Source organism: Malaclemys terrapin, chromosome 15 (genome assembly GCF_027887155.1).
Source record: "Malaclemys terrapin pileata isolate rMalTer1 chromosome 15, rMalTer1.hap1, whole genome shotgun sequence".
Classification (NCBI taxonomy): domain Eukaryota; kingdom Metazoa; phylum Chordata; order Testudines; family Emydidae; genus Malaclemys; species Malaclemys terrapin.
This window is the reverse complement of record NC_071519.1, coordinates 5,056,982-5,071,390: the sequence shown is the minus strand read 5'-3', so window position 1 is coordinate 5,071,390 and position 14,409 is coordinate 5,056,982. Positions and strand designations below refer to the sequence as shown.

The 14,409-nt window shown below is 49.3% G+C and overlaps 1 protein-coding gene across 1 annotated transcript; it reads left to right on the top strand.

Annotated features, from left to right (window-relative positions):
* The first annotated feature begins 1 nt into the window (after position 1).
* Positions 2 to 9,989, top strand: LOC128823003 (zinc finger protein 883-like). Its single transcript, XM_054004993.1, has 4 exons — positions 2 to 164; positions 877 to 1,003; positions 5,827 to 5,943; positions 6,292 to 9,989. The coding sequence occupies exons 2-4, from the start codon at positions 970 to 972 to the stop codon at positions 7,968 to 7,970; spliced, it is 1,830 nt and encodes a 609-aa protein (XP_053860968.1). The 5' UTR covers positions 2 to 164; positions 877 to 969; the 3' UTR covers positions 7,971 to 9,989.
* The last annotated feature ends 4,420 nt before the right edge of the window (positions 9,990 to 14,409 follow it).

Sequence of the window (14,409 nt, the reverse complement as noted above, 5' to 3'; positions counted from 1 at the left end):
TATCTGCAGGACACACAGGAAGGGGCAGGAGCAGCTGGGAGCGGGGCGGGCTGGAGGAAGCAGGCGGCAGGACTTGGGGAGAACAAAGCCCGGAGATCGGGCACGGGGCAGCCGGGGAGGGGCCGTTCTCCCGGGGGAACCAGCCCCGGAGCCAGAGACTCCAGGTGACCGAGAGCCCCCGGGGGACGTGCTGGGGCCGGGCAGGAAAGTGACTCTCTGCCCCAGGGAGCTCAGACGCTGCAGCCCCCGGGGATCTGCTCCCTGGTTGTACATGTGCTGCCAGCAGCCTGGGGCCGCCTGAGCCAGAGCGGAGCCGCTGCAGCGAGGGTCTGCCCCCGGCCGCGCTGGGATTGGGGGGGCAGAGACTGGGGCCCGGCGGGGAGGGGGTCCCTTGGGATGTGGGGGAGGGGAGGTTTGAACTGTCTCTGTGCAGTTCCGGGGGGCAGGGGTGAAGTCTTTGCATCATTTCCCTGTTTGTGCCACTTCCCTCTCACATATTGATACAAATTCTCCCCAGTTCTTCCCTTTTTCTCTCTCAGTATCACATATGGATCATCAGTTCCAAGGAGATCCTTCCCCCATTCCTCCTCAAATTATTGACTCTCCATTCGCTTCCTACCAGGCAGCTGTGCCTGGGCCCTGCTAGGGGCTCCATCTCCTGCGTGTCTGTGGCTAGTGTGTGATGGATCTGCTGGGAGAGACAAGGGGCTCTCTTTGTCCCCTCACCCTGGTGTTTCCTGGATTCTCTGAGCGGAGTGGGAGTGGGACTTTGTTGACTGCAAACCACCCAGAGCTTCTGTTTGGCTCCTCTCCCCCATGAATAGTGGTGCTGTGAGTGGGGCAGCAGGTTTTAGTGTTGGGCTCTTGCTCTTTCAGGGGCTGGTGACCTTTGAGGAGGTGGCTGTGTATTTCACCAGGGAAGAGTGGGCTCTGCTGGACACCGCTCAGAGAGCCCTCTGCAGAGACGTCATGCAGGAGAACTATGAGAATGTGACCTCGCTGGGTAAGGATTCCTGTCCCCTTGGTTCTTAGAAGGGGAAATGCAGGGTTAAGGTTCATGTCACCCCCACAATGCAACCTCTACTCTGCTCTGTGTCAGCATCACCAGAGCATGCCTGTGACACACACACTAGCTCTCTGCCCTCCCCTGCTACAGAACACCGTGGGAACAGGAGCAGAACAGCACTAAGTCTAACAACTTCTCTTTACACATATGCCACCAGGCTGCTGGCAGTCTCCATGACAAGAACACGCCCTTGTGCACCTTCACTGACACAACCTACAACACTCAGCACGGAAATGGGGGCAGACTTGGTTTCCCCAAGTTTCACATGCACCTCCCTTCCTATCAGAGTCACAGCTCTGCCAAGCTGCTCCCAGTAATCCATCTAGCATCATATTCTAGCTAGAGATGACGGAGTGCACACAGCTGGAGGGGATGCCAGTAAATGCCAATATTCTGATCTGTGCAACACAACACAAACAGTGGCATGCTCTCTTAGTCCTTCCGTATATTTCTTGTAGATTTATAGGTTTTTATGGCCAGATGTGACTATTAGGTCATCTAGTCTGACCTCTTATATAACACAGACCAGATAATTTCATCCATTTCCTGCCAAATTGAGCTGAATACCTTATGTTGGATTAAATGATCTTCTTGAAAGGCATCTAGTCTTGACTCAAAGACTTCCTGAGATGTTGAAGCTGCCACTTCCCTGGTAATTTATTAACCTTTGCACCAGCCTTCCACACCCAGAGGCGAGTTCCAACCCCAGGGATAGGGAAGGGGCAGAGTTAAGGTTGTGTTGTGGTTGTGACATGTACTTTAGCTCTTCATTTCCTACTTTTCAGAGGTTTAACTTTAGTTCCCATCACATGCTGGGAGGGCAGGAGGCAGCACTGGGACACCGTAACTCTACATTAGTGTAGTTTATGGGCATTTAATTACCTTGATTTTATTCAATAATTGTTGGTTTTTGTTTTGCCACTATAACACAGGACAGGGGGAGGGATAGCTCAGTGGTTTGAGCATTGGCCTGCTAAACCCAGGGTTTTGAGGCAAAAATCTGTCTTGGGATTGGTCCTGCTTTGAGCAGGGGGTTGGACTAGATGACCTCCTGAGGTCCCTTCCAACCCTGATATTCTATGATTCTACCCTAGAGCTTTTGCTCTCCTAGCTATGTTCGTTAGTGGTGTGATTTTTCACACCCCAAACTTACAGAGCTACGTGGAAAAACTTTAAGTGCGGACCGAGCAAAAGTCTGTATGTGGATATTAGGGCATTTTAAAATACTACGCTTGATGCAAACATGTTGGAATCAGAAGGCAAAGCTTCCAAGTGGAATTTCAGCAGAATAGAAGAAAAATGCACAACACACATTGACTGAAAGCTACCAGGGGGAGGGCTCAGGTGTGGTTCAGATTCAATGGCCACAGCACATCCCATTGAGCCAACCCTTTACTGTGACAGCAGATTGCAGGAAACCCTCTAGCAGTTAACAGGAACTTAATCTTGCAGCACGTCTGCATTTCAGTGTCCGGGACTCACCACTTTGGCTTGTGCTGCTCTGAAATTCCAAATTCTACAGGTATTGGCATTTATCTCAGTTAGCACGTAGCACCCACTGCCTCTTTAGGAAACCAGGACTGAAAAAGTCAAGTGACTGAGATCTGTCAGGGAACAAGAAGAACTATAGTTTCAACCCCAGCTGAATGTTAAATGAGCAAGATGATTTTGTAAAAAGCTGCCTCTGGTGGCAGGGCTGTTTCTCAGGAACCTCGTGATCGAATCACTCCATATTTGGACCAATAACCCTTCCTAGAATGCCCATAAATCCCAGAAAATATCAAGACAATTCGAATAAATATGGCTTTTAGTGTAGTTAGAAAAATTGATCTTTAAACAGAAAATAATGCTTCCATCAACCTAGCTATTGCCTCTCGGGGAGGTGGATGACCTATGCCAATGGGAGATCCCTTTCCATTGCTGTAGTAATGTCTACGTCCCCGGTCTGTCCTATCCCTTACTGCGCTGATTCCCACCAGTCCATGCTCACCGGTCCCAGCCTTCCTACAACTCTCATTGTGTCTGGGTGTCTCTCTGTGATTAAGGAGCAGGTCCAAGGTGACTTCCCCTCTGGCCGGAGCCTTAACTTTCTGGGGCATGGGGTTATTGTGTCTGTGTTTTGGGAGCCCCTTTGAAGAGGAGCTGTGACCCGGGTGGTGGAGTGGGGTCACCCTGACATTGCTCAGTCAGGGCAAACTGCAACAAATGGGGCAGACGATCCCCAAAACAGGTGGTTATTTCTAATAATGAGATTCACCAATTCAGCAACAAAATAGCTTCTACAATACCTTCCTGCTTATCCAGAATTTAGTAACACAGTTCCTTTGGAACAATGTAGCCTTGCGCTCCCACCCAGACAGCCAAGTTAAATAGGATTAGGATTACTGAAAATCTTGTTCATCATATAAAAAGTTCTACTAATCCCAAAGGTTCAGACACATTACCCACCAGGTCAGTGAATAGTTCAGATTTTACCCAAATCCATGCTTACTGCCAATTCTTATTAACTAAACTAAGATTTATGAAAAAGAAGAGAGTGTGTATTGGTTAAAAGACTGTGATCCATGCAGATGAGAGTCGAGTTCTTAAGTCAGTTTCATAGTACAGATGGTGAGCTTCAAAGGTGTAAATAGAAACAAAGAGTCCTGTGGCACCTTATAGACCAGTGGTCTCTAACTCAAATGAACACGAGGGCCACATGAGGACTAGTGCATTGGCCCGAGGGCCGCATCACTGACACCCCCCTTCACTGCCTCCGGCCCCACCCCCACTCCACCCCTTCCATGAGGCCCCACCCCTGCCCCATCTCTTCTCCACCTCCTCCCCTGAGTGCGCGACTCCCTGCTCCTCCTCCCTCCCGGAAAGTGCTAAGCGCCACCAACAGTAATGCACCTCACTCAAAGGACAAAACATGCACTTAGTTAGATTTACTTCTGTTAAAGCTCCCCCACTGCACTGGGCTGCACCACCACTCCACCCCTGCTCTGCCTCTTCCGGGGTGGCAGGTTTGTAGAAATTTTGGTGGTGTCCAGAACCTGCTCTCCACCCCTACCTGCCTAAGGCTCTGGGAGGGAGTTTGGGTGGGGGAGGGGGTCTGGGGTGCAGGCTCTGGGATGGAGTTTGGGGATAGGAGGGGGTGAGGGCTGTGGGGCTGGGGATGAGGGGTTTGGGGCATTGGAGAGGCCCGGGGCATTGGAGAGGCTCAGGACTAGGGCAGAAGGGCAGGGGAAGGGCAGCCTGCCCTGGCCCTAGTGGAGGGGGGCACTAGGACCCTGTGGCAGCAAGTGATGCCAGAAGCCAGCAGAGCAGAGTGGGGCAGTGAGGGGGCAGCAAATGAGCCCGGGGGACACTTGGGGGAGGCGCGTGGGGCTGGCAGGCGGGGCCGGGGGAGAGACCCAGCCCCAAACATTGGGGAGCAGCAAGCAGGGAGCTTAGCTGCCACATAAAATAACTCGGCGGGAGGGGTGCGGAGAGCTTGGCAGGCCACAGGGAAGAGCTCCGCGGGCCACGTGTTTGAGATCCCTGTTATAGACTAACAGATGTATTGGAGCATAAGCTTTCGTGGGTGAATACTCACTTCGTCAGACGCATGGTGTAAATAGTTCTTTCAGAATTAGTGGAATTGGTCATAGTCCAATGCCCAATATTGGAGTGACCCAGACTGGAGCAGGGAACCTCAGCCCTGCGACTCGAACTTCCTCTGGCAAAGCTTAAGCAGATCTGAGGTAACAGGATCAGGGCCCAGGAGTTCTTTTTATAGCTCTCTGGCTGCCTCTTGACAGCTCGCATTCCTTGGGTGCAGCATTGTGGCTTGAAATAAAACCCCCTATTTCCTATGCATACACAGGTAACTAATTGCATTAATCAGCCTAAGGTAATTCTCCATTGAGCAGTTCAAAGACCAGCGGTGGGCAACCTGTGGCCTGCGGGCCGCATGTGGCCTGTCAGGGTAAATCACTGGTGGACGACAAGACAGTTTGTTTACATTTGCATGGCAGTCCACAGCTCCCAGTTTCCACGGTTTGCCGTTCCCGGCCAATGGGAGCTGTGGGAAGCGGCAGCCCGCAGTTACCATTGGCCGGAAACGGTGAACCGCAGCCACTGGGAGCTGTCATGCAAATGTAAACAAACTGTTTGACGGCCCGCCAGCAGTTTACCCTGACGAGCTGCAGGTTGCCCACCACTGTCATAGACAGTTTACTACAAACTTCAAAGAGAAATATAGATGATGACATTATTACACCCAAGTTTCATCTAAATGTTAATATTCCCTTTTGATCTATGATTCAGTAGATATAGTGACAGACAGGAACCGTCTGTTTACATGGTTAACATCTAACAAGTTATAAGTAAACACATAGAATTAGTATTACCTCTAATTCTCTCAAAATACTGGTTTGCATTTCAGAGCTCTCATCTATGGGACATGGCTACGTTAGCTATTTATAAGGAATAGCCCTAATTACCTAATTACATACTTTTCTAATATGACTTTAAAGGTTGAATTTGGGTAATTTAGCCTGCTAGTTGCTAAACCTTTCTGTCTCAATGTCACGGGAGTGTCTGGCTGTGTGTGTTCCCAGCAGAGATGGGGATAGTTAAATCCCTCATACGCAGAGTGTCCTGCTCCTTAGAGCACCTGGGAAGCTGCTCCAAGCGTTTTACTGCTTTACAATGGGCTGGGTTAAAACCAATAGACGCTTCTTTGTGAGAAATGTCCCATGAACTCCCCTGATCTCCCTTGTTTTCTATCCCCTCAGCAGGGTTTCCTGTTCCCAAACCTGATGTGATCTCCCAACCGGAACGAAGAGAGGAGCCGTGGGTCCTGGATCTCCAGGGCTCTGAGGAAGGAGAGATCCCAAGAGCTGCCTACACAGGTGAGGGATCCTTAAACCTGTTCAAAAATGCTCCATGCCTGAAGGAAGGAGCTGGGAGTCCCTGAAAAGGCCTTGGGAGCTCTCTGAGTTCAGGAGGATCCCCAGGAGACCTTATACCCTATGGGCAGCTATCGCTCCCGGCTTCCTACCCATCCTCACTGACAGCTGGCAGCAGCTCCCTACCTGACGGATACAATTCTGCCTCCACATCCCCTCTTCTCGCTGCTGTGGAGAAAACTTTAGGAGAATTCACTACCAAGGTTTTTTTCCTGTCTCTCCAGATCTAATTTCCGTTTGTTTCCTTCTTTTCCACCCCTGTTTCTGACGTTTCTCTCTCTGTCCTAGCAGGTGCTGGGACGGTGAGTGAGAACGAGCAGAATCCTGAGCAGGAAGATGCTGAGCAAGTGGAAGCACATGGGGGATTATTGCAAGAATCCCAAGGGAATGTGTCCAGGCGTCATGTGAAGGGGAAAACCTGTGAGAGTCAGCCCAGGCCAGAGAGGCAGCAGGGAATCCAGCCCAGGGAGAAAGTGAGCAAATCCATTAATTGTCAGGGGACTCACCAGAACTCCAAGGAAATCACAGCCCAGCAGAGAATACCCACAGAAGAGAGAAAAAACACATGCACTGAGTGTGGGAAACACTTCACTCTGATCTCCACCCTCATTAGACATCAGCAGATCCACATGGGAGAGCAGCCCTACAAATGCTGTGAGTGCGGGAAACAGTTCAGTGAGAAATCAAACCTTATTACACATCAGACAAGCCACACAAGAGAAAGACCCTATGAGTGCTGTGAGTGCGGGAAAAGCTTCACTCGCAGCTCTACCCTTACTAGACATCAGAGGATCCACACAGGAGACAGACCCTATGAATGCTGTGAGTGCGGGAAAAAGTTCACTCAGAGCTCAGTCCTTATTAATCATCAGAGAATGCACACAGGAGAGCGACCCTATACATGCTGTGAGTGCGGGCAAACGTTTGCTCAGAGCTCAGCCCTCTTTAAACATGAGAAGATCCACACAGGAGAGCGCCCCTACGAATGCTCTGAGTGCGGGAAACAATTCATTGAGAAATCAAAATTTATCAAACATCAGAATAGCCACACAGGAGCGAAACCCTATGAATGTTGTGAGTGCGGGAAACAGTTCAGTGAGAAATCAAACCTTATTACACATCAGACAAGCCACACAAGAGAAAGACCCTACGAGTGCTGTGAATGCGGGAAAAGCTTCACTCGGAGCTCATCCCTTATTAGACATCAGAGGATTCACACAGGAGAGAGACCGTATAAATGCTGTGAGTGCGGGAAAAGCTTCGCTTTCAAATCAGACGTTAATAAACATCAGAGGGTCCACACAGGAGAGCGCCCCTATGAATGCTGTGAGTGCGGGAGACAGTTCAGTCAGAAATCAAACCTTAGCACACATCAGAGAGGCCACGCAGAGCAGAGTCCCTATGAGTGCTGTGAGTGTGGGAAAAAGTTCACTCAAAGCTCAGGCCTTATTAATCACCAGAGAATCCACACAGGAGAGCGACCCTATACATGCTCTGAGTGGGGAAAACAGTTCAGTGAGAAATCAAACGTTATTAAACATCAGACAGGCCACACAGGAGAGAGACCCTATGAGTGCTATGAGTGCAGGAAAAGGTTCACTCAGCGCTCAGGCCTTATTAATCACCAGAGAATCCACACAGGAGAGCGCCCCTATACATGCTCTGAGTGCGGGAAAAAGTTCACTCAGAGCTCAGGCCTTATTAAACATCAGAGGATTCACACAGGAGAGAAACCCTATGAGTGCTGTGAGTGCGGGAAAAACTTCACTGAGAGTTCATCCCTTATTAGACATCAGGGGATCCACACGGGAGAGAGACCATATGAATGCTTTGAGTGCGGGAAAAGCTTCACTTTTAAATCGGACCTTATTAATCATCAGAGGATCCACCCACGAGAGCAGCCTGTGAATGCGGGAAAAGTTTCATCTGGAGCTCACACCTTAATAGACATCAGCGATGTCACAGGATAGAGACACACCATAAACACTTCGTGCAGGGCAGAGAAAAGATTGTTTTAAAGCCATTTGCTAATTCCCACACAGGGACTTTTTAGGGCTGTTTGCACCATTTGCGTCATCCTATTCTCTCAGCTCCCCCAGGTGAGTTGCCTGCTTTTCGTTTTGCAGGTCACCCTTCTCTGAAGTGAATCCTGTGGTCCTTTCTACCAACTCCTTTGTCCTGTGGGTCATGGGAGTGTGTGTCCCTACGGCCAGGAGTGTCCATCAGCCTCAAGTGGGGTTAATAAGGGTGACCTCAGGTGGGGGAAATCTAAAATTGACCTGGGCTTTGCCTCCTCTAGGATTTTCCAGCCTGCTGGAGGTAGCTACCCTAATGTAAACACCCTGCTAGATGTGCAGTGCTGACGGGCACAGGGGTTGGGGTTAGCTAGCACCTTCCCCTTTGACCTGTCCTAATCAACACTTTCATACTCGAGACAAGCCCTGAGCATCACATTTATACTGTCACCGCACTAGCAGAGCAATTGTTAGAGTCGCCAAGTTTCCCCCTTTGGCGACAGATTGTCTCATCCCCAGTTGTTCTCACGCTGGTCCAGGTTGTGCTGGGCAGCAGGTATTTTTCTTTTTGCCATTTCCCTTATTGAAAATCTATTTCAATATAACAAAGAGGAGGAGCAGGAGTGGGACAAATGTATCATTTCAGCCTCTGCGACACCAGAAGGAAATGGGGTGAGTCGGAGGGATTCCCTCCTTCCCCATCACCATCACTAGGCCCGCTCACTCCAGCAGTGCAGACGTCTGTCTGAGCCACAATGGAGTTTATCCACCTCTGTTTTACCCCTCCACCTCCCAGAGAGTGTCTGCACTTCATAGCAAATTGATCCTAAATCCGACTCGTTAGGGCTGGAGATGAAAGTGTCACAGACCTGGATGGGGAATTTCCGTGGATCCCAAACACAGTGCAAACATTCCGAGTTTAAATCCCAGTTTCTGTCTATTGACAAAGCCACTTCTGGACATTTTCCTGCTGATCTGGGATCGTTTGCACACGAGAAACTCGGCAGTTTTCTCCTATTACGATTATGCTAATTTTCTTTTTTTGTAAATAACACGATTCCATAATAATGAAGTGCTGTTGAGTGAAGCCGGTTTGAATGGATCAGAGGAGAAAGTGACGGGGGAATCTGCTCTCCTGGTTTTTGAGTCATCCGATGGGAACCTGCTCTGGAATTTAATTTTATATGAAACTGAAAGTGACTTATATAGAGATAGTTGAGTGGTGTTAAGAATAGTTTAGATTTAGTGAGCTGTGTTCTTCATTTTATTTGTTTTATACATTTCATTAAAATTAACAGAGATAGTGAGTCATGTCTTTCAATAAGCTACATGGGTCAGAACCGTGGAGCATCTGGATTGAGATCAGCCAGTCCAAGTTGGAGCCTTATCAGCTCCCTCTGTAGTAACCCTTTGGCTCTCACATGAGAGCAGCTGTGGGGAGAGAGGGGTGGGAATCCATCTCAGCTCCCACTGCATCCTAGGGAGCTCAGAGCATCGCAAGGGAAAATGAGCTCCCCTACGCAGGCTTTTAAGAGTACGGAGTTGGTGGAAGGGTGGGGTATCTCTAAGTAGGGGTGGGATGGTGGTGGATTTCTCTGCTGTCACTGTCATGACCAGGACCAGCCAGCACACCCGTCTGGTCAGGATCAGCTGAAGTTGGGGGTCTGGGTCGAAGGGTTGTAAATGGAGGGGAAGAGATTGTGCCTTTCAGCCGTTGTGGTGTTGGCAGACTGAAGATGTGTTTGTGTTTTGGGGGAACATTGGGGAATGACTGAAAGAGGGCAGAGTTAAGGTTGTGTGGGCAACCTTAACTCTTAGTTTCCTATTTTTCAGGCATGTGAGTTTTGCAGAAGTTGAGGTTCTCCAGGCAGACAACATCCCAACAGGCACTTAACTCCTCATTAATGATGGTTTTTGCCCTTTAATTACTTCTTGGGGAATTCTGCACCAAAAAATTAAAAATTCTGCACACAATATTTTAAAATTTTGTATGTTTTATTTGTCAAAGTAACATAATATAACTCCAGTTTCAATTATTCAAAATACCTGTCAACAAATATGTCAACAATACAGACAACAGCAAAAATGATTCCCCGAGGAGAAGAGAGTTAACGAAACTCCTACAACAACCCAATTCCAGATGGGGGATGTTGGAGGGGGCTGTGTGGGGCCCCCAGAGCCCAGACACCTGCACTCCCATCCCCCCAGAGCCCAGCTTTAGGGCAGCCCCCAGACACAAGCACCGTTCTCCCCACAGAGCTCAGCCATGGGGCAGCCCCCGGCCCAGACACCAACACCCCAGGGGCTTTACTCCCCCCAATTTCTTTACTGTCCTGGTGGGGGACGTGGTGTGCTGCAGCCCTGCCCTTCCCCACTCTTTGCCAGAGCTGGCAGGGTGTCCCAGGCCCTCTCCTGCCTCCAGGAGCACGAGGATCAGGCAGAGCGTGCAGCCTCCAGCCCTGCCAGACTGGGCGCTCTGCTCACTGCGAGCTGGGTGTCTTTATAAAAGGGAGAAAGACAAGAAAATCCCATGATGTCCCAGGAAGAAGTGAGCAGATTTCTTCCCCCTCCCAGGCCCCTTTTCTCTACACGACCCTTTGCTGTGTGGGAGGGGTGAGATAGAGGACGCTGGGGAATCAATACCACCGAGATGACAAAAAGGAAAATTAGCTCGTTAAATGGGACATGACAAAAATAGAGAAGTTGTCGCCATTGGAGTAAAAGAAGTTTACATCGGCTGAGGTTCTGGCCCATTTACTCCAACGGAGACAGGACGATTAACATCAGCTGGGAATCTGGTCCATCTGCTTGTCTTTTCCCCAATCCTGGTCACAGACCCTAACAGCTGTTGCTGCCCCTCGGTCCCAGCTGTGAAGGGGGGTGAAGCTCTTTCATTCTGCCTAGTTCACCTACATCTGAGGGACTTCAGCTGCCCTCTGTCCCGAGGGCCCCCCACTCCCAGTACAACTCATAGTGCTCCCTGGGGCCTTCTGCCAGGAAAGGTTCATTGCAGGGGGATGGGTCCCTGTTTGCCTGTTCTCTCTAGCTAGGACTGTCCAGGGTGCCCAGAACTGGGGTGTCAGAGCACCGTGGTCCTGTGTGAAACTGCCATTCACCTTCCCCTCCTTTGGTCTCATCTTGCATTGAATCCAGCCTTTTTTCTTTTCGCCACCATCATCCTAAACATGCTGCACTTGCCTCCTCCCTCCTTTAAGAGACAGTGTCCCTGTTGTGGTTAAATAGGCTTCTCTGTAACCTCTGCCTGCTTCCCCCACCCCATTTCCTCACTGTTCAGTCTGTGCTGATGTGGGTCTTTCTCTCTGGGATCCCCCTCCCCCCTTCTCCTTCGTCATTGAGCATCATCCAGAGAAGCTCAGGAGGTTGGATCCTGAGATGCACCAAGGTGAACTAGGAGCACAAACCCCCACTGCCCATCCATGGGACTGGTGCTTGGCCCTTTGCTGTGAGCAGGATTTGAACCTGTGCAGGCAAACCTCATGGGATTGGGGGAACCAGAGTCAGGCTGGGGCAGAATGTGCTGTTTGACCCCCCCTCCCCCGGACAGGTTTGTGCTTTGGTGACCCTGTGATTCCATTCCCAGATCACAGAACCCCAAACCCCATAAAGGAGAGATTTACAGATTAACGAGGTGGGGGCTTGTTCTGAGCAAAAGCTGTTGTGATGACAGAAAAAGCTGTGATGGGGTTTGAAGGACAAATCCCCAACCAGAGCCCTTGCTGGAGTTCGGGTGATCTCCGGTTCTTTCCTTGTTTTTAATGTTTTCTGGGCAATGCTTTCCGCTGAAGACTAAACGTGATTGCACCAAAGAGCTGGGTGGGTATCACTGTTGGCAGTGAATCTGCTCTTAGTCACTGCAGAAACAGCAAAGGACATGCGCTGGCTGTTTAGGACTTGCTGAGGGATATTACATTGTAAACAGGGTTGGTATATCCTGGAAATACGCTGTTCAGGAGAGGGAGAGACACGTGTGTCTACCCAAGAGGTGATGGCTGGGAAGTCTAAGGGAGGGTGTTGCTGGGTGACCACGGTGGGGGAATCCAGGTGCAGTTGCCCTGAACGGTGACAGTGAGGTTACAGCAGGACTCTGCAGCCAGCACGGCCAGCTCCAACCACCCGCTGGCCAGAACTGCCACGCAGTGTTTTTAACACAGCCTAGAGATCTCCTGCAGCTGAGGAAGGAGGAGAGCTGAAGACATGGGTAAAGGTTTGCCCCTCCCTCCAGTGGCAGGGGAGGGAGAGTGGTCGTCTGCCAGGGAGTCAGGACACCCCCTTCCAAATAATGTTACAGTGGGGTACAAGCTACCCCTCCCAGCAGAGATGACTTGTACCTCCTGATACTGGAGGGGCACAATGTAAACATGGGGGGGGGGGGAGGACACATGACTGCCCCACATGTTGCCTCTGGAAGGAACCTTCCAGCCCCACGTCCCTGGCCAGGGCAGCCAATCCTGGGGCCTTCTGCCAGGCCTTCTTAATATACAGAATTTTAATGGTATGTATCCAACAGATCAGGTTCTTTGACCACTTTCACAGAACGAGGAGCACATATTCAACCATTCTGTAGGGCAGCATTTTAGGGTTATTTAGGTTTGGGAATTATTCTTTTTAGCTCCTTTCCTGCATGGATGTGACAGGTTTCATATACACGTGCACGCACTGAGCCCCACTGTACCACCGGAGTAGAACAGGAAGGCTGGGATGACTCCCAGTTGATAAAAAACAGAACAAGTAACAATCAGATATTGAAACTGACAAATGAATCCACCGCTGCAGCTCTTTGGACTCCTGTGGAGTAGGAGCTAGAGCTGCAGTCAAGGATCCAGGCGATGGGGTTGCCAGCTCCATACTCCACGTTCCCAAGCTCTCTCAGGTACGAGGAGACAGGTCAAGGCTGGCACAGCCTGGTGTTGATGTTACAACTTCCTTCCCCAGAGGGGATCAGTCTGGGAGTCCTGGAATGTCCATTTTTCTTAGACAGGTTCCTGGCGCAAAAGGGCTTCCACCTTTACCTTGGTCTTCATGGTTGACGATTCCAGATCACCCCACATTGCGGTCACTCCCCTGAAGTTTCCAGGCAAATCAGGTGTGAATTACATATTGGATACAGACAATGTGGCCTGATCCATTTCAAGTGAGGTGACTTCAGGCTATGGTCAGTTTGGAAAAGTCCCATTAAACACACAAGTGTTGTTAAAATATTGGTTGCTGTGAGCCACATGCACTGTGGAGGGCTGAATCCCAAAGATATCAAAAATGAATGAAATCTAAGGACAGTTTTGGGGAGGTTTCCATAGCCTGGCTTGAGGGTTAAAAGGCTGAACTGTGACAATGGGCTTCCTTAAAAAAAGAAAAGGGGTCTCAGCTCCCATAAAAATAACGGGGAGCTCCTCCCCAACAAACAAACTACCTCTTGCCGCATGCATCCATTACCATTCATAAAAAGAACCGTGGACATCTCCTGACAGACGTTATATATCTTCGCTTTGCAGAAAAGAGGGGAACTCAGTGACCCATACAGTCTAATTGGGTAAAAGGTTACACAACTTGTCTCCTTAAGTAATTTTACTTTAGAGCTTGTCAAAACAAATTCCAGTTGAAACAGAAATAACTGAAGTCTGGGTCTGTATTCTCCTATACAATATTTGTCTCTTACATTCCCCCACCTCAGCCTTGGAGGGATATTGTACTTCAGAGCACCTTAGTCCAAAGGGTGTTTTACATCAAATACACTTTTTAAGGTTAGTAATATAGGAAGTGGTGGCTAACAAAAAGCAAACCAATGTAAGTCACAGTGTTCCAGTATAATTCAGGTTAGCACTAAGTTAGGCTTTAACCAATAATTAACATCATTTTCAATGGTAAAAAGAACATAGTCAAAGATTATGAAATCTTATGATACAGGTTTGTTTCATTTTAAGCCCCATTTCCACCAAGTGAGCACTGTGTAAATGTAGTCTACACCAGCATAGTAGCTTTCCACATCTGTGAGTTCATTTATCTCTGGTCCTTCTGATGTAAGTGTTGGTGGAAGGGGTCTCATGCTTCGTGGGAAGGTTTGCATCAGGAGAAAAAGGACCTCAGCTCTATATTCACACCTTCCAGTCTTTCAAAGTAGCAGGAGGTGCATGCAACATGCACAACTGAATCAGACACAAGAGCAAAACTAAGTGACAACAGCATAGAATCAGGATTCAACATTCGTCTATCCAGCAGTCTGAAACTGGAGCCTGACACATAGAATGACAGTAATGGACGAGGGAATCAAACAGCATGGAAGTCCTTGATGCTCAATCAGGCTGGGGCAGGAATCTCCTCTGAAGGCATCAACTATTTCTCACTTTGCCTCATGGATCCTTGGATCCAAATAGTGAAG

Coding starts and splice junctions, on each gene's coding strand:
- LOC128823003 (XM_054004993.1), top strand. CDS start 970: ATGCAGGAGAACTATGAGAATGTGACCTCGCTGG. Junction 1,004..5,826: donor TGAGAATGTGACCTCGCTGG/GTAAGGATTCCT, acceptor CTATCCCCTCAG/CAGGGTTTCCTGTTCCCAAA. Junction 5,944..6,291: donor CCCAAGAGCTGCCTACACAG/GTGAGGGATCCT, acceptor CTGTCCTAGCAG/GTGCTGGGACGGTGAGTGAG.